Here is a 14,744-nt window from a genome sequence, read left to right on the forward strand (position 1 = left end):
CTGCTTTCCCACTTGGAAGCTACTGGTTGGATGGAGGCTTGTGGAGAGCCCTGGATCACTCAAGAGCACCTTATGGCCTGGAATGGAGCTGCTTCTCCTGGATCGAGGCTCCTCAATCATGGAAAAAAGATACCTATGGATCCTATGGGAATAGGGAAAAGCCCCTCCTTACACCCCAAGAGCGGGACACGAGCCGTGAAGGAGGTTCAGTGGTGGGATCCAGGCTCAGCTCTTCTGCAGCCCCCGGGAAATTAGGAGGGGAAGAAGCAGAGCTGGACTAGCCCGAAACCCATTGAAACGTCCTCGTTAGCCGCTGGCTAGACCGGCTTGTGGCCATGATGAAAGAAAGCCACATGAAGACAATTAGACTAAATTATGTCCAGCCCCAGAAGACGAGTTAAGAGGGCGACGCGAGGCCGCCCGACTCCAGCCAGGCTCGATGTCTGGCCTGCCCCATCGCTGCCACTCATACATCACCGATCAAGGGAAGCCCCTGCAGGTTGTTTTAAACCGGGGCCAGCGGGAGGTTGGGCTAATGAGTAAAATCTGAACATTCCTCAAATTTCCCATCCATCCCGGAGCGAGGGCAGGCTGGAAAAAGGGGGATGGGGACAAAGTGCTTCTCTGCGGGGAGATGCTAAAGGAGGGGGAAAACACTCATGCTGAGCACCAGGAGCATGGAATCTCCTCCGCTTTCCTCCCAGAAGATCCAGTCTTCCCTCTGGGATGAGAGGGAGCTGGGATGAGACAACCCAAATATTCCTGGAGCGGAGCAGCGTCCTCCCTGAGCATGGACCAGAACATCCTTGTCATTCCCGGAGGCATCCAGGAAACTGTGTTGGGAAGGGAGGCCCCAGGGCTTTCCGACCCCCTGTTATTGCACTTTTCTCCTGGAAAGGACCCGATCTCGACACCCAGCCTTACTCATGGCAAAACCAATAAATAAACCTCACCCACCTACTCAGCTCTTTAAAAGGGGGAAGTGGAGGAGGGGGGAGGTAATTAAAAGACATCAAAGAGATGGCAGGAAGAAAAAAGGGCATTTTAAAGAGGAAAGAAGAGGGAAAACAACCCGTTCCTGATCAATACAATTACAGTGCTCAGGAGAGCTGGGGTTTATTTGAAGCAGAGCCATGCAAGAGCAGAGACCAAGCAACTCAATGGGCAACCCTTGCTACAAGACAGGCGGGATAGGATGGAATTGGGTTTAAGTCTCGTAGTATTGGGCTGGGGTTACATGTCAGGGTTTGTCATCCTTGTCCTCCAAGCTTTAAATCCAGAAAAGCAAAAGAAAAGCAAACTGAAGGGAGGAAAGGACAGGAAAAGACAAACTTTTGGCCCTTCTCCTTCGTTCATGAAATCAGCATATTGTCCCCATCCTCAAGACAAGCTGCCTGCTGTGATCTGGTTCTTCACCCTCCACCACCCGTTCTGCCTCCCTTGCTCTTCTGTGTGTCTCCGTCTCCGTCGCTCTCTCCCCGGGATTTTAATTACATTCATCTATTTCCACTCACTAGGTCTGTCACTTCCAGCAGGACCGCTGTAATTACATTGTGGGAAGCACCGTTCCCCTTGCAGGAGCCTGAGCGGATTAAGGATCCTCTGTGCCTTTTCCCACCCCTCTCTGCCAGGTACCTGCACAAAGATGACAGATGGTCAGGGGCCATTTATTCCCCCTAATGAGTTGGTACAAAAGGAGATGGCTCCCTAAACACATGTATATTTTCAATTAACTAAAAATACCACAGACTCCCAGGGCTTTGGCTGAAAGATTGGAAGGGGCTGAAACCCAGGCAAGGAAATTTGCCAGCAAGCAGAAAACGGGGGGTTTTAGGCTCCTCAGTGACCACTGTTACTTCAGTTTCTTCCCCTTTGCTCCAAGAGTCTACGAAAACCTGACTTGGTGGAAGGGTTTTAAGTGAGTGCTCTGAACTTTGCCTTCTTGATGGACATCTCCCAGAAGGGAATCTTGTTTTCCTCTCAGATGACTATGAGAAATCCCTCTAAACTTATCTCAAGGTCCCTGTTTTGGCATGATGGGTTTTGGTACAGTGTCCCTTTCCCAAGGAAGATGACCCATAGGAGCAGCAGAAGGTAATGAAAACACCAAGCTTAGTCCAATGAGGATGAGAAGGGGCTGCTGGTGGACATCACGAGATGCCAAAGGATGAAGATAATTCCAAGCATAAGGAGGTGCAGAGATTACAGCATGGAAAGAGGGCGGCTGCTCACAGCCTGAGCTGATGGAAAGCAGCAGATCTGCAGAGATTTACGCCAGCTGAAAGCTTAGCTGCGAAAGTGAATTCAGTCTGACCCTCTGGAAATGCGCTATTAGACTGGGAAGCACTGGGAATAATCTTGTGGCACCTCCAGCACAGCCCAGCTGAGGCCTCACTGGTTTAAAACACACATAGTGGCTCACAGAAGCAAGATCTGTAAGTGATGGGGAAATAAATCCCCACATCTGGGTAGATGTGCTGCTCTGCTCCGCTAATGGGGACTGCCACCACTCCAGTCATCTTCCCATGCAGGGTCCAAGGTTGGATTTCCAAGTTGTCCTTCTTGCTGCAATTCCCAGGAAGCTTTGTCCCTTTGTTTAGCCATAAACACAGTGCTGAGATGACTGGAATCTCCCTAACTGGGAATCTCAACCTTCCCAGGCTTCTTGTGGGAACAGAGTGAAAGCCATGCAGGGAATGGTATTCCCAACCATTCTTCCATATTCCTTTCTAGAGGAGCATTGATTTCAAGACATGCATTGGGCTCTCACAGACATGCATTGCTCCAGCTGACTGTTTCCTGGGATGAGAAGATAAGTGAACACAGAGTTTAAATCCCATCGATGGAAAAAGAATAGAAGGGCTAGAAGTGGCTCTGCCAGTTCTACGTTCTTAGCTATGGTCAAGATGTGCCAGTGGAGTCAAGACTACAAGCTCTAACCAAGTTGTCCCATGAAACCTCTTGGAATCCTCCAGTTTTCATCTGGGAATGACTTACATGAGCAATATGGGGCAATAAGGGGCAGCACGTGTGAAAAAGGCAGGATTTGGCACTGCCAGTGATGGCTGCAGTGGCCCCCGCAGCTCCCAGTGCTGCCTCGGAGATGAAATGTGCTGCTAAAACCAAGGGTCTTGACCCGTGGTGTTAATTAAAGATCCCACCGTGGGGTTTTTTTTTGCAAGAACTGGCGCTGCTGCCCTGGCCAAACCCCATCCCGGGTAATTATCTGCACCCCCTGGTCCCCGGGCCGGCTCGGTGGCAGCTGTGACACGACACAGCGTGTGCCCCACAACCGGGGGGACCCAGGAGCCACATGAAAGGTGAGGGAAGGGTATATTCGGTGCATAACCCTGCTGCTAGCTCATTAAAAGACAAAATTCGCAGGTCGCCTTTAAACTGTTTATCCATTATTGAAAATACCATATGTTACGTGTCCGTGAAGATCAGCTTTGGGCTGCAAGATAAGCGGCCTCCGTTTATTCTTCCCCATCTCCCTCCTCCCTCTGGGATTTTTTAATTGCACCCATCGCTCCCACCCCTCGCATGGGGCTGGGTTCATGTCCCACCAACCCAGCAAGGGAGCAAATCCTGTTTTTTCCTCTCGGAAGGAAGGAATTGCTTCATTTCCCGCACACTGGCCCTCGAGCGAGAGACATTTAGCAGCCGCCACGAAATTTCAGCCGGGATTGGGATTTATTTTAAGCTGCCGGCCTTTAAATTTTTCATTAAGCCTTTTCCCCCCGCAATGCAGCGGGCTCGGGCAGGGAGCTGGGAATGCTCTGTTTGCATGCCAGGCACGTTGGGAAAGGATGGAGGGTTTCACACTACCCCAGGACTTCCCAGGATTATCGTCAGGAATGACTCCCATGGTTTTCCTTTTCCTTGGCCCATTTCCAGGTGATGCCAACAGTGGATGCGTGCAGCAGGGGCTGCCTTCCCACCCGTCGTGCAATAACGTGGGCAACCAGGCAATGCCAAAAGGGAGGCTCAGGGTACAGTGTCCTATTAGGATTGCTTGGAGCATCCTGCTATAGCTCCTTATTTCCCACTGCTCGGAACTCTGCTGGATTTCAAGCATCTAAGCTGCAATTCTCCACATTGGATGTCAGCTTCTGCAGGGAAGACGATGCCTAAAGCAAACTCAGAGGGGATGAACCTGACTTTGCAACCTTAACTAAGTTCTTTTTAGTGCGCGATGATTTCCTACCATCAGCTCTTTCAGATCTTTGTCTGGCCTTTATATTTCCCTGAATATGACCTGAAAAAAGCACTGCTAGCGAGCGCCGCAGCTCCTGACCACGCAGTTTCACTAAGCCGCAATGAAAGGCCGGGCCACCCCTGTTAGAGATGAGTTAGCACCAATTTGGTTGTCACTAGATGGTTCATTTCTGTGAGCAGCCATCACAAAATCGGGATTTTTTTCTGCTACGGGGACAGCTCTGCTGTGAGAGCCACATATAGATGGGACCATCCACACCTGCAGATCACTTCCTGGATGTGCAAATATTTCCATGGAGTTTTGAATCTCCATTGGTCACATTCCCTTCGGAAGAGCACATTAAAAGCTCTGTAATCTGCCTTGCAAACCAAAGGTGCTGTATTTCTGCTGGAGTTCCTCCCAGGGATGATTCTGGGTCGGAAAAGAGGCCACGTTCACATCTTAAAATGCTTATTTGCCTTTTCTCCTCAAAACCATGGGACAGCATGAAGCGGCTTCAGAAGCAGCTTTCCATGAACCCAAACCAAAGCACCCGGCGAGGTTTTTGCAAGGCAGCAGGTTTTGGCTGCAAGCTGCCCTTGCACTTCATGCGCAGCAGCGAGGTGCATCATTAAGGTATTAATTATTCACCAAGCGCCAGACGGGCACGCGGAAGACGAGGCTCCCGGCTTCTCCTTATGTCGGGACTTGTTCTTCCGTCGGAGGCACGGAGCCATCGGCCACCTGCACGTGACAAGGCAGTCGTTGCTAAAATCCCTATTAGCAAATACTAAGGTAGGAACAAAAAGGGATTCTGCCAAGGCAGGAGGACACCCACTTTCATTCCCTCCCCTTCCCTTTTTTTTTTTTTTTTTAATAAAAAGAATAGGGCACCATGGAAGATCCTGGAAAACCAGGGCTCCCACAGCTTCCTGGCAATGTCCCTGCAATTCTCTGGATGGGTTTGGCGGTGTTATTTATCCTGGGAAGTGAAGAGGGTCATTCAAGGCACCTTCATCAGGGCAGTTTCCCTTCCATCACCGCTATAAATCATGAATGCAGCTGATAAAGGTTAAGGGCAGCAAAAGGGTGCGATAGAAACTGCAAGTCCCTTCATCCACACATAGACTGGAAGGATGCAAAGCAGGGAACCAGCTTGCACGAGGGCTCAGGAGGATGGAGATGTTTGGTCAGGGCACATTTGCCCTAGGGAAAGGGCTGGGAAACCTGCACAGGCAGCTCCGGACCAGCCGGAGCACCACGGAGTGACTCCAGGATGTTCCTGATGGGAAGTTTGGATCATTGCGGTTCAAATATGGAAAGAAAATCCCAGGTAAAAAAAGGTCTGGAGCTATAACATTTCTCCAGCAAAATGTAGGGGAGTAAATGTCTCCTGTGTCCATAAATTAGCTAGAAAATACCTCAATATTACCCAGGGAGTGAGAGAGAGGATTGCATGGTTGGGCTTTAAAGACCTTTGCATGGTCCTTGCTACCCGGTTATGGGAGCATCCTTCCATTCAATGCATTTTATTAGGATAAAGCTCAGGCCAGGAGAACTTAAGATCTTTTTCCTGGAAGCCGATGGGGTGTTTGGGGTTTCCTCCCTGTGTCCCTTCTTGCCTTATTTTAACTCTGTTGGATTTTATCAAAGAAATGAAACGACTCGAAGTCACAGTGACAATAACAGGGGGACGAAGCCACAACGTTGATCTTCTGCGTGCAACAGGAAAGAAGTGGGAACTTCCACTGAAGGCCATGAAATCTCCTCCACAATGAAGCTGAATGCCCAGACATGCCAATCCGCAGCCTGCAACAACCTGCGGGAATGAAAATCTGCAAGGAAAAGGTCCAGCGTGATGCTCAAAAGACGACGGATAGAGATTGATTTTTTTTTTTCCAACTACATGTGCAAACACACATGTGTATTGAAATGGCAGGCTGGAAGAACAAGAGTTTGGGGCTGTTCTTGAGGGATTCTGCTGCAACTTCAATCAGGGCTTGCACAAGAAGTGCTGGTGGAGGGATGGGGAGAGGGGATATTGTAGGGCCAGAAAGGAAAAGAAGGAAAAGGTCTGATGTGCAGCAGCATAAGAAAAAGCCTCTCGGGACAGGGGGGAGCCTACTTGCCAAATTGGAGGTTGTGTGCCCCAAGGTGCCAAGCAGGATTTCTCCTAGAGATTACCAAAAAAAAAAAAAGAAAAAAAAAAGGAAAAAGCATGAACACCTAGAACTGTAAAAATTGGTCAAGAAAATTGCAGCTTGTTTTCTGTCCCTTTTGAGCTCCTCGTGGGTTTGTTTGCAGGGAAGGGAGGGCTGAGCAAAGAAGGGGCACCAGGAGCGTGTCCTCGCGCCCGGCGAGCCCCGGAGCAAAGCAGCTTATTCCATTAGCGTTGTAAACAAGCCGGACTTTTCTCAAAATATTTATTTTAGGAGCCAAATTAAATGTTCCAGCTCTTTGGGAATTCAATCCGCCCTTTCTGCGGGTGCTCGTCGGGGCTCCCGATGCCTCAGTGCGCGGCTTTAAAGGCATCGCTGGCTCTTCTGGATTAGTGACCCATTCTAACCGGCCCTCATTGACGGCGAGTGTGGGTCTCTCAAAGAGTCCATTGGATGCCGGGTACAAAAGAGTTTAGCCAGAGATGAAGAGTTTACAAAAAAAGTTTGTAGGAAACCGGGGAGTCCTTTTAAAAGAGAATAAACTGCCACTGCTGTGTCTGGGTTGAGTTAATCTGATTAGGCCAAGCTCATCAACAGCTCTGCTGAAAAGAATGAGGCAGGGGGGGAAAGAAAAGCTGGGGATGGGGCCAAGGAGAAAAACGCGGGACCTTTTTACTAGGGAAGTCAAACAAAACCTATTGTGGCGGAGCATGCTTGCCTACAGATGGCAAAATGACAAATCTTTTCAAAGGCAAAGCAAATATAATTGATGGCTTTCTTTTTCTCCAGGTATGGGAACAGACACTTAATAAGATTAAGGGAGAGCAAAATGAAAGGGGGCTGCAAAATACTGCAGATATTTGCGGCGGTTCTCTGGATGGCGGAGCCCTCTGAAGTTTGCCTCCCCTGCCCCAAACCTGGGGGAAAAATAGAAAAAAAAGGATCACGTTTTGTCTATGCCCCCATTCCCTCTTGTCTGCTGAGTTCGGTTGCCAGCATCACCCCTACCCATGTCTTGCTTTTGTACCCAAAGGAAGCAATAGCATCATCTTGTCATCCCTATTTGGAGATATTTTGGAGGAAGAAATGAGAGATGAACTAAAAATGTCACCAGAAAGTGACATCGTGGCCCGGACCTTCTCAGGAGATATTCGGGGTCTGTATTTCGAGCAGCCAGCCCCGTGCTTGGCTTCAGCACAGGCAGCCGCTATAATTAAGAACAGTATCAGTGGAAGGCATGTAAGGAGATTTTCTCCCCAAGGCCACTTAATACAGATGTAATTGACTCTATTTTCTGCTTTCTGCACATGGATTGCTGCAACTCAGCCCCTATTATCCACCGACAAATGAACAGGATCCAGTGAAAGGGCCCTCTTCAGCCGGGACCCGTTTGGGAGAATGGAGCACTGGGCTGTGTTAAATCTGGACACAACGTGGCTTCATTCCCCCCCTTTTCATCTCTGCCGCCTTTTGAAGATGTTTTTTCCAGTTAGGAGTAAGTCAGCAAATATGTGTTTGGGCAAAGTGTTGGCACTTGCTAAAGAAGGGAACATCTGTCTCAATCAGCTGGTCTATTCTGCGGCTGCGATGCAGCCGAAACACAAAACCGGGGCCGCGTCTTCGGAAAAAAAAGGGTTTTTTGTGTTTGCAGTTGCATTTTGCTTTTGCTGGAATTTATAAGGGCGGGGAAGGAGGAAGGGAGGTGAGAAAAGAAATTAAAACCCATTCGCTGCATCGTCAAAGAGCGCCAGAAAAATCTCCATTTCTAACGCTGCAAAATTCCCACCGTGTTGCCGTCGCTGCCTCCTCGCAGCTAGTTCCACGTGAGCATCCTGAAAAGGTTGCCCTTCCCAAAAAATAATAGTTTATTAGCACAGACGATAATTTTCTTGGAAATCTCTTAGCATGGAGCGAAAAGAGTCCCAGCGTTTCCTTGGGGCAGAATCTTGCATTAGGAGATGTACAGGACGTGCCAAAATGACCCTAAAAAGAGGTCTGAAGTTGCACAAAAATCATGGAATTGTATGGTTGGAAAAGAACTTTAAGATCAGCAAGTCCAACTGTCATCAAGAGGGAACCATCAGGATGCAAATGGGAAACACTTTGCAACTCCTAAGGCACAACACTTTAGAAAAGCTCTTCCTTTTTCCTTAGAATATCACATTTCTTCTCCCCATAGCCACCTTGCAGCAGTACCAGCTCCAGATCCATTTGCTTGGAAAAGGATTTTCAGTAAACCTGGAAGGGCAGATCCAAAATAGGCAACTTCTTCCCAAGCTTTCGTGCAGCATCAGGAGGAATCCCAAAAGGAGCAACTTGGTTTGCAACGGGATGAGGGCAGCGCTGGAGCAAAACGCTTGGTCTATGGGTGCTCAAGGACAAGTCTATGGGGTTTTCATCCCAAAACTTCGCTCCGTGCAGTTCCCTGGCCCCCAACTTGTGCAAACATGAGGTTTGCAAAGGATGCTCAGGATGCACCGCAATTTGTTCCCTTTTGGAGCCCCTTAAAAAACCTCCTCCCAATCTGACAGGCCTTAATGTCTTAATTTCTCCTCCGGCATCGCCTTCCCGGCGCGGTGGGGATGATCGCACGGGATAAAGCGGGGGAAATCCAGCCGGGATTAGATCCACAGCTGTCCGCCCCCCATGCCCAGACCCAGGGACACGGCGGCACCGGGAATGCCCAAGCCCGACCCGGGACAGGAACAAAACCCCCATCCGACCCCCTGCCATCCCCAGCCTTTTATGAGCTTTTTTCCACCCCAGCTGCAAGCTTTTGAGTTCTGCTTCCAAATTTTTAGGCGCTTCGCTGTAATAAAATCGGGTTTAGTGATCAAAGGGAGCGGGGGAGCCCGTGCATATCCGGGTTGGGCAAACAGGGACCTCCATGAGCAATTTGGTTCGTTCTTGGCTAATCAAACACCAATATTAGGGTTACACACAAATATTAATAACCTGGCTCGTGTTGTCAGTGCAAGGGGTGGAAAGAACCTATAAAATATATTTTAAAACAATGCAACGTGAACGAACAGAGTGTTTTTTTTTACGGGATGGAGATTAAATATATGGGACATGCCTAAAAAGGAATCCCAGGGATTTTCGCATAAGCCTTAAGACGACTTATTTTATCACATTAGTGTCACAGGGCTGCGCGCCGGGTCATGGGTTTAAAACGGCAGAAATTCCCCCAGGTTCCGGCATGGGTGAGGGGCGCGTGGGAACCGCATCGTGCGAGGTGGTTCCTGCTGGAAAACGCCCTCATTTAGCGTGAAATTCCCACCGGGATTATGCAATGGAAGCGCGGCCGGGGGGTGGCACCGCGCTCGCCGACGCGTCTGCTTATTCTGAAATTGGGGAGGGGGAAAGAAAAAAAAAAATAAGGGAAAATGGGAAAAGGGGGGAAAAAAGGAGCGGAGCGCGCGGGGGGGCGGGGCCGCGGCACGTGCGCGCGGGGGGGCGGGGCGGGGCGCGCGTGGGGGGCGCGCGCGCGGCGTGGGCGGCGCCCCCGGGGGCGGGGGCGCGAGCGCGGCGCGCGCCGCCGTGATTGACAGCGGCGCCGGGCGGCAGCCAATGGGAGGCGCCGCCGCCGCCAGCGCCGCCGCCCATTGGGCCGCGGGCTCGCGTGCCGCGCCGGCCGCCGGGGGGCGGGACGTGTGGGGGCCACGCGCGGGGGCGGCTCCCGTGGGATCCCGCGGCGGAGCGGGGGGGCGGATCCCCCGTGGGGGGGGGGGGATAGTGGATTCCCCGCGGATCCTCCGCGGGGGGGGGGTGGATCCCTCGTGGGGAAGGGGGGCCCGGAGCCCCCACGCGGGCGGGGAAGGGGCGGGGGGGGGGCGCTGCTGGCAGCGGGAGCCGCCACCTCCCGCCGCACCCCACGTGGGCGCGCGGCGCGTGACCGGCGCGCGGCGGCCAATGGGGGCGCGCGGCGCGCGGCGGCGGCGGCGCCCATTGGCTGCGGGCAGTGTGGGAAAGCGCGCGGCGGCGGTTTCACACGAATGGGCGGCGGGCGGCGCCTATAAAGGGCGGCGGCCGCGCGGCGGCGGCAGTTGCCGCCTCAGGAGGCGCCGCGTGAGGAGCTGCCGCCGCTGCCGCCTCCTCCTCAGCCGCCGCCGCAGCGATGCCCGCCGACACGGGCGCCGGGAAGCCGAGCGCGTCGCCGCTCGCCGGGGCGCCCGCCAGCGCCAGCCACACGCCCGACAAGCCGCGGAGCGCCAGCGAGCACCGCAAGGTAAATGGCGGCGGCGCTGGATGGCGGCGAGGCCGCGCTGAGGTCGGTGCCCGGCGGCGGGGGACGCGCGCGGGGTCGCGCTGGCCGTCGCCGCCTCACGTCGCGCTGTGTCCCTTCCCCGTGCAGTCCTCCAAGCCCATCATGGAGAAGCGGCGCCGCGCGAGGATCAACGAGAGCCTGGGGCAGCTCAAGACGCTCATCCTGGACGCGCTCAAGAAGGATGTGAGTGAGGGGGGCCCTGGTGCAAGGAGGGGGTGTTTGGGGGTGATGGTGGGGGGCAGCGGCGGGGTTGGTGCGTGGGGGGGTCGCAGCGCTTGGAGGGCAGAGGGGGGATCCTGGTGCACGGGGGGGGGCTCAGGATGGTGCATGGGGGGGGTCTTGTTGCATGGGGGTGCAATGGGGGGTCCCGGTGCATGGAAGGTCTCGGGGCTGGTGCAAAGAGTGGGGGTGTCGGGGGTGAATGGAGGGTCCTGGTGCATGGGGGGGATCCTCGTGGGGGGGTGAATGGAGGGTCCCGGTGCATGGGAGGATCCTCGGGGGGGTGTGAATGGAGGGTCCTGGTGCATGGGGGGATCCCCAGGGGGGTGCATGGGGGTCCTGGTGCATGGGGGGGGGGTCTTGGGGGTGCATAGGGGATTCTGGTGTCTGGCAGGGGGGCTCAGGGGGGTGCACGGCGGGTCCTGGTGCATGGGAGGGTCTTGGGGGTGCACGGCCGGTCCCAGTGCATGGGAGGATCATCAGGGGGGTGCACAGCGGGTCCCGGTGCATGGGGGGCTCACACTCCGCTGCCCCCTCCCCGCAGAGCTCGCGGCATTCCAAGCTGGAGAAGGCCGACATCCTGGAGATGACGGTGAAGCACCTGCGGAACCTGCAGCGGGCGCAGATGACGGGTGAGCGCGGGGGGGTGCCCCGGCGCGGCACTGGAGCAGCCAGGGGGGATGTCACGGCCACGGGTCTCACCTTGTCCCCCTGCTCTCGCCCCGCAGCCGCGCTCAGCGCCGACCCCACGGTGCTGGGCAAGTACCGCGCCGGCTTCAACGAGTGCATGAACGAGGTGACGCGGTTCCTGTCTACCTGCGAGGGCGTCACGGCCGACGTGCGTGGCCGCCTCCTGGGCCACCTCTCCGCCTGCCTGGGACAGATCGTGGCCATGAACTACCCTCCTCCTCCTCCTCCTCCTGCCGCTGCGGCCGCCCAGCCCGCGCACGTGGCGCAACCGCTGCACGTCCAGCTGCCCCCGGGCGCCGCCGGCGCGGTGCCGCTTCCCTGCAAGGTGAACCCGGCCGAAGCCCTTTCCCCCAAGGTCTACGGAGGCTTCCAGCTCGTCCCGGCCACCGACGGCCAGTTCGCCTTCCTCATCCCCAACCCGCCGTTCCCTCCGAACTCGGCGCCGCCGCTCGTCCCCCTCTACGGCGCCACGGCGGGCGCCGCCACCCCGGCCGCGTCCCCCGTGCGGGGCCTCACGTCGTTCGGGGCGGCCCAGGCGGGGAGTCCCGGCGGGGAGCGCAGCGAATCCGTCTGGAGGCCTTGGTGACTCGTCCCGAGCGGCCGAACCCCCTTCTGGCTCCGTTGTATGGAGCCCAGTTACTATTTTTTTTTTTTTTGCTCCTCTCTTGTGTTTTTTATCAGATTTAAATGGAAAGACCTCATTGAGAACAATCTATTTATTATTTGCAGAGGTTGGGATCTCGACTTGTATTTTTACTCCTTTGAAAATGCCTTTATTTGAGATACTTTTTTTTTTTTTTAAAGAAAAAAATAAATGGAAAAAAATAGTTTTGTAACAAATATTCAAAGTATAAAGCCAAAGTTGTTTGTATCTCGTGTCTGTGTGTGTGCGTGTGCCTGTGCCCCAACCCCTCCCCAAAGTTGCAGGTGGTTAAATAAATTCTTTGAAATAGATAAATGTTACTTTTTTTCTCCTTTATTTAGCTGGGGGGGAGAGCGGGCAGGGATGAAATATTCCCTGTGTGTGGAAATGGTCTTCATGATCCTAGATGGGAGAAATTAAAAGAAAAGGGGGGATTTTTGCGGAATTTTGCACCTTTCTGCCCAAAAGAAAAGCATGTAATAAATGAGGGGTAAACAGGCCATTCTGGATAACTATTTGGGGGGAAAAATGCTGAAGGAAGGTTAAATAAGGTTTTCCTCCTCGCTACCTTATCCCAAGGGCCCTGTATGTTGGAGGGGGTGCCCACAAGTGCCCATCCTGCCCTGCCAGGCGGGAATGGGCAGGGATAAAGGGTCTCATCCGTATATAAAGGGTCTCATCCGTATATAAAGGGTCTCATCCGTATGCAGCGGGCGCGGAGCCCCACGGAGAGGCCTGGGAACGCGGAGGCGCCGCTTAATGCGGGGCTTTTTTCCCTGGCGCTGCCGGCAGCGCCGCGGACGCTCAATGCTGCTGTAAATTCAATTGCTGCCCTGCACAATGCCCGCCTCATAAAAGGGAATAACGCGGGGCTGGGGCTTTTTCTTTTTCCCTTTTTCTTTCTTTTTTTCCCCCCTCCAGAAAGCCAGGGAAGGGAGGAAAAGAGAGTTTTGCCACCCATTCTGCCTCTCCTGCAGCCTGACTGAGCAGCAGGAACCCACGGCCACCAATTAGTAAGGGCAGGGTATGGAAAAGCATCCCAAGGGAATGCTCGGTAGGGAAGGGACAACCCTGGGCTCTCGGCTTGGGATTTATGGGTTGGAGGGTCATTCAGTCTTGGAGAGAAACCCAATAAACGACACATATCCCAGCTAAGGCCACATCTAGGGACATGGCTGTTCCTCCTCCCGAAATCCCAGGGTTTTCCCAGCAGCTGTGTGAGCAGCGGAGGAACCAGAGGTGCTTCCAGCTTGGAGAATGACTTGGCATTTGCAAAGCCAGGGATGAATCCGTGAGCCCGTCGCTGTGGAAGGTAAACGTGATTCCTCCTTTCCAGCTCTAATTCCGTTAGCAGCCGCTCGCAGCTCCCAGGGGAACACGGCACCGTGCGCGCGCAAGGGGGAAACTCAGCAGCGCTTCCCCTCCCCGAGGAGGGATTTTTTTCAAGGTGTTTATCAGATTTTGGCCACGGTTAGAGCAGAGGTTGCTTCGAGCACCGTGCAGATCCAGGCTGGTAATTCCCCTGCACCTGAGCATGGGCTGGAATCTCAAAATCCTCCTGGAACAGAGCACGAGGCTGCCCTTATCTCCAGGCTGTTGCAGGAGATGCTGGTTCTGCCCCAACCCTGCGGTTCTGCACCAGGTTTTCGGGCTCTGCTTCTATTTCCCTATAGCTGAGACGCTCCCTGATTCCTCCTCGACTTCCTATATATATTTTTTCCCCATACTGCTGGATTTGGCCTTATGCCTTTATAGGCACAGCAAGAGCAAAGTGCTGGAAGGGGAAAGTCCAAGGGACGGGAGGCAGCGCCAGGGCAATAACGGGGCTGCAGGGCCGGAGCCACAGGAGCGGGGAGGAAGACAGCGAGGCCGAAGGCCAGCCTGGCCTGGGCTCAGCTCCATCCTCACCGCTCTCCAATGGTTTCCATTCCAGGCAGGTCGATGCCCCGGGGGATCCTGCTCCGCACAGGGACTCTCAAGGTGATTAATTGGGATTGGGATGAGGCTCCTCCAAGGAACAGGCACGCTCTCCAGGTTGGGGGTCACATCACGGAGACGCTTAATCAGATCCATCCCAACTGGGATGCAGCTCCAGGCAAAAGCTGGCATCAAATCGCTGCCCCGTTATCACAGCCACTTCCATTGCATTTCACCTGCGTATCCATCATGGGGGAATAACCCCCAAAGGGACAAATCCATCTCAGGGATCCCCCAGGGGCAGCCAAGGGGGTTCCGAGCCCCATGGGTGGGATGGTGCCAAGGCAAAAGCTTTCCCAGACATCTAAAATCAATTAGCAGCACTTGGAAGCTAAATATAACCTCAGCCTCTGGAAGCAGCTCTTGGTTTAGAGTTTTCTCATCAGGGCTGTTTGCACATCTCGAGATTTTTGGTCTCCTTTCCTACAGCACCTTTGGAGATGCGACAGCAGCACCACCAAAGCGGAGCTTATTTAGGCTTTAGATCAGCTGGGCTGCATCTACCGCCTGCCTATTCCTAGCGGTGACCTGTGTGTGAGCAGGGTAAACCCGTGTGCCCTGCGGCGGCTTCGCTGCACGTCAACGCACGAG

At 53.9% G+C, this 14,744-nt stretch overlaps 1 protein-coding gene across 4 annotated transcripts; it reads left to right on the top strand.

Annotated features, from left to right (window-relative positions):
* The first annotated feature begins 10,459 nt into the window (after nt 1-10,459).
* HES4 (hes family bHLH transcription factor 4) lies at nt 10,460-12,127 on the top strand. 4 transcript variants are annotated; one of them, XM_088536085.1, is made up of 5 exons: nt 10,460-10,585; nt 10,712-10,807; nt 11,388-11,475; nt 11,572-12,035; nt 12,069-12,119. In XM_088536085.1, exons 1-5 carry the CDS (start codon nt 10,475-10,477, stop codon nt 12,117-12,119), a joined length of 810 nt encoding a protein of 269 aa, XP_088392211.1. In that variant the 5' UTR covers nt 10,460-10,474. The 4 variants fall into 4 exon arrangements, with proteins under 4 accessions (XP_088392211.1, XP_088392209.1, XP_088392210.1 ...); XM_088536083.1 differs by having other exon boundaries at nt 10,461-10,627; nt 11,572-12,127; XM_088536084.1 differs by having other exon boundaries at nt 10,461-10,585; nt 11,572-12,127.
* The last annotated feature ends 2,617 nt before the right edge of the window (nt 12,128-14,744 follow it).

The sequence above is a fragment of the Tinamus guttatus genome, unplaced genomic scaffold, assembly GCF_059628265.1.
Source record: "Tinamus guttatus ecotype Peru unplaced genomic scaffold, ASM5962826v1 Tinamus_guttatus_pri_ptg000652l, whole genome shotgun sequence".
Lineage (NCBI taxonomy): Eukaryota > Metazoa > Chordata > Aves > Tinamiformes > Tinamidae > Tinamus > Tinamus guttatus.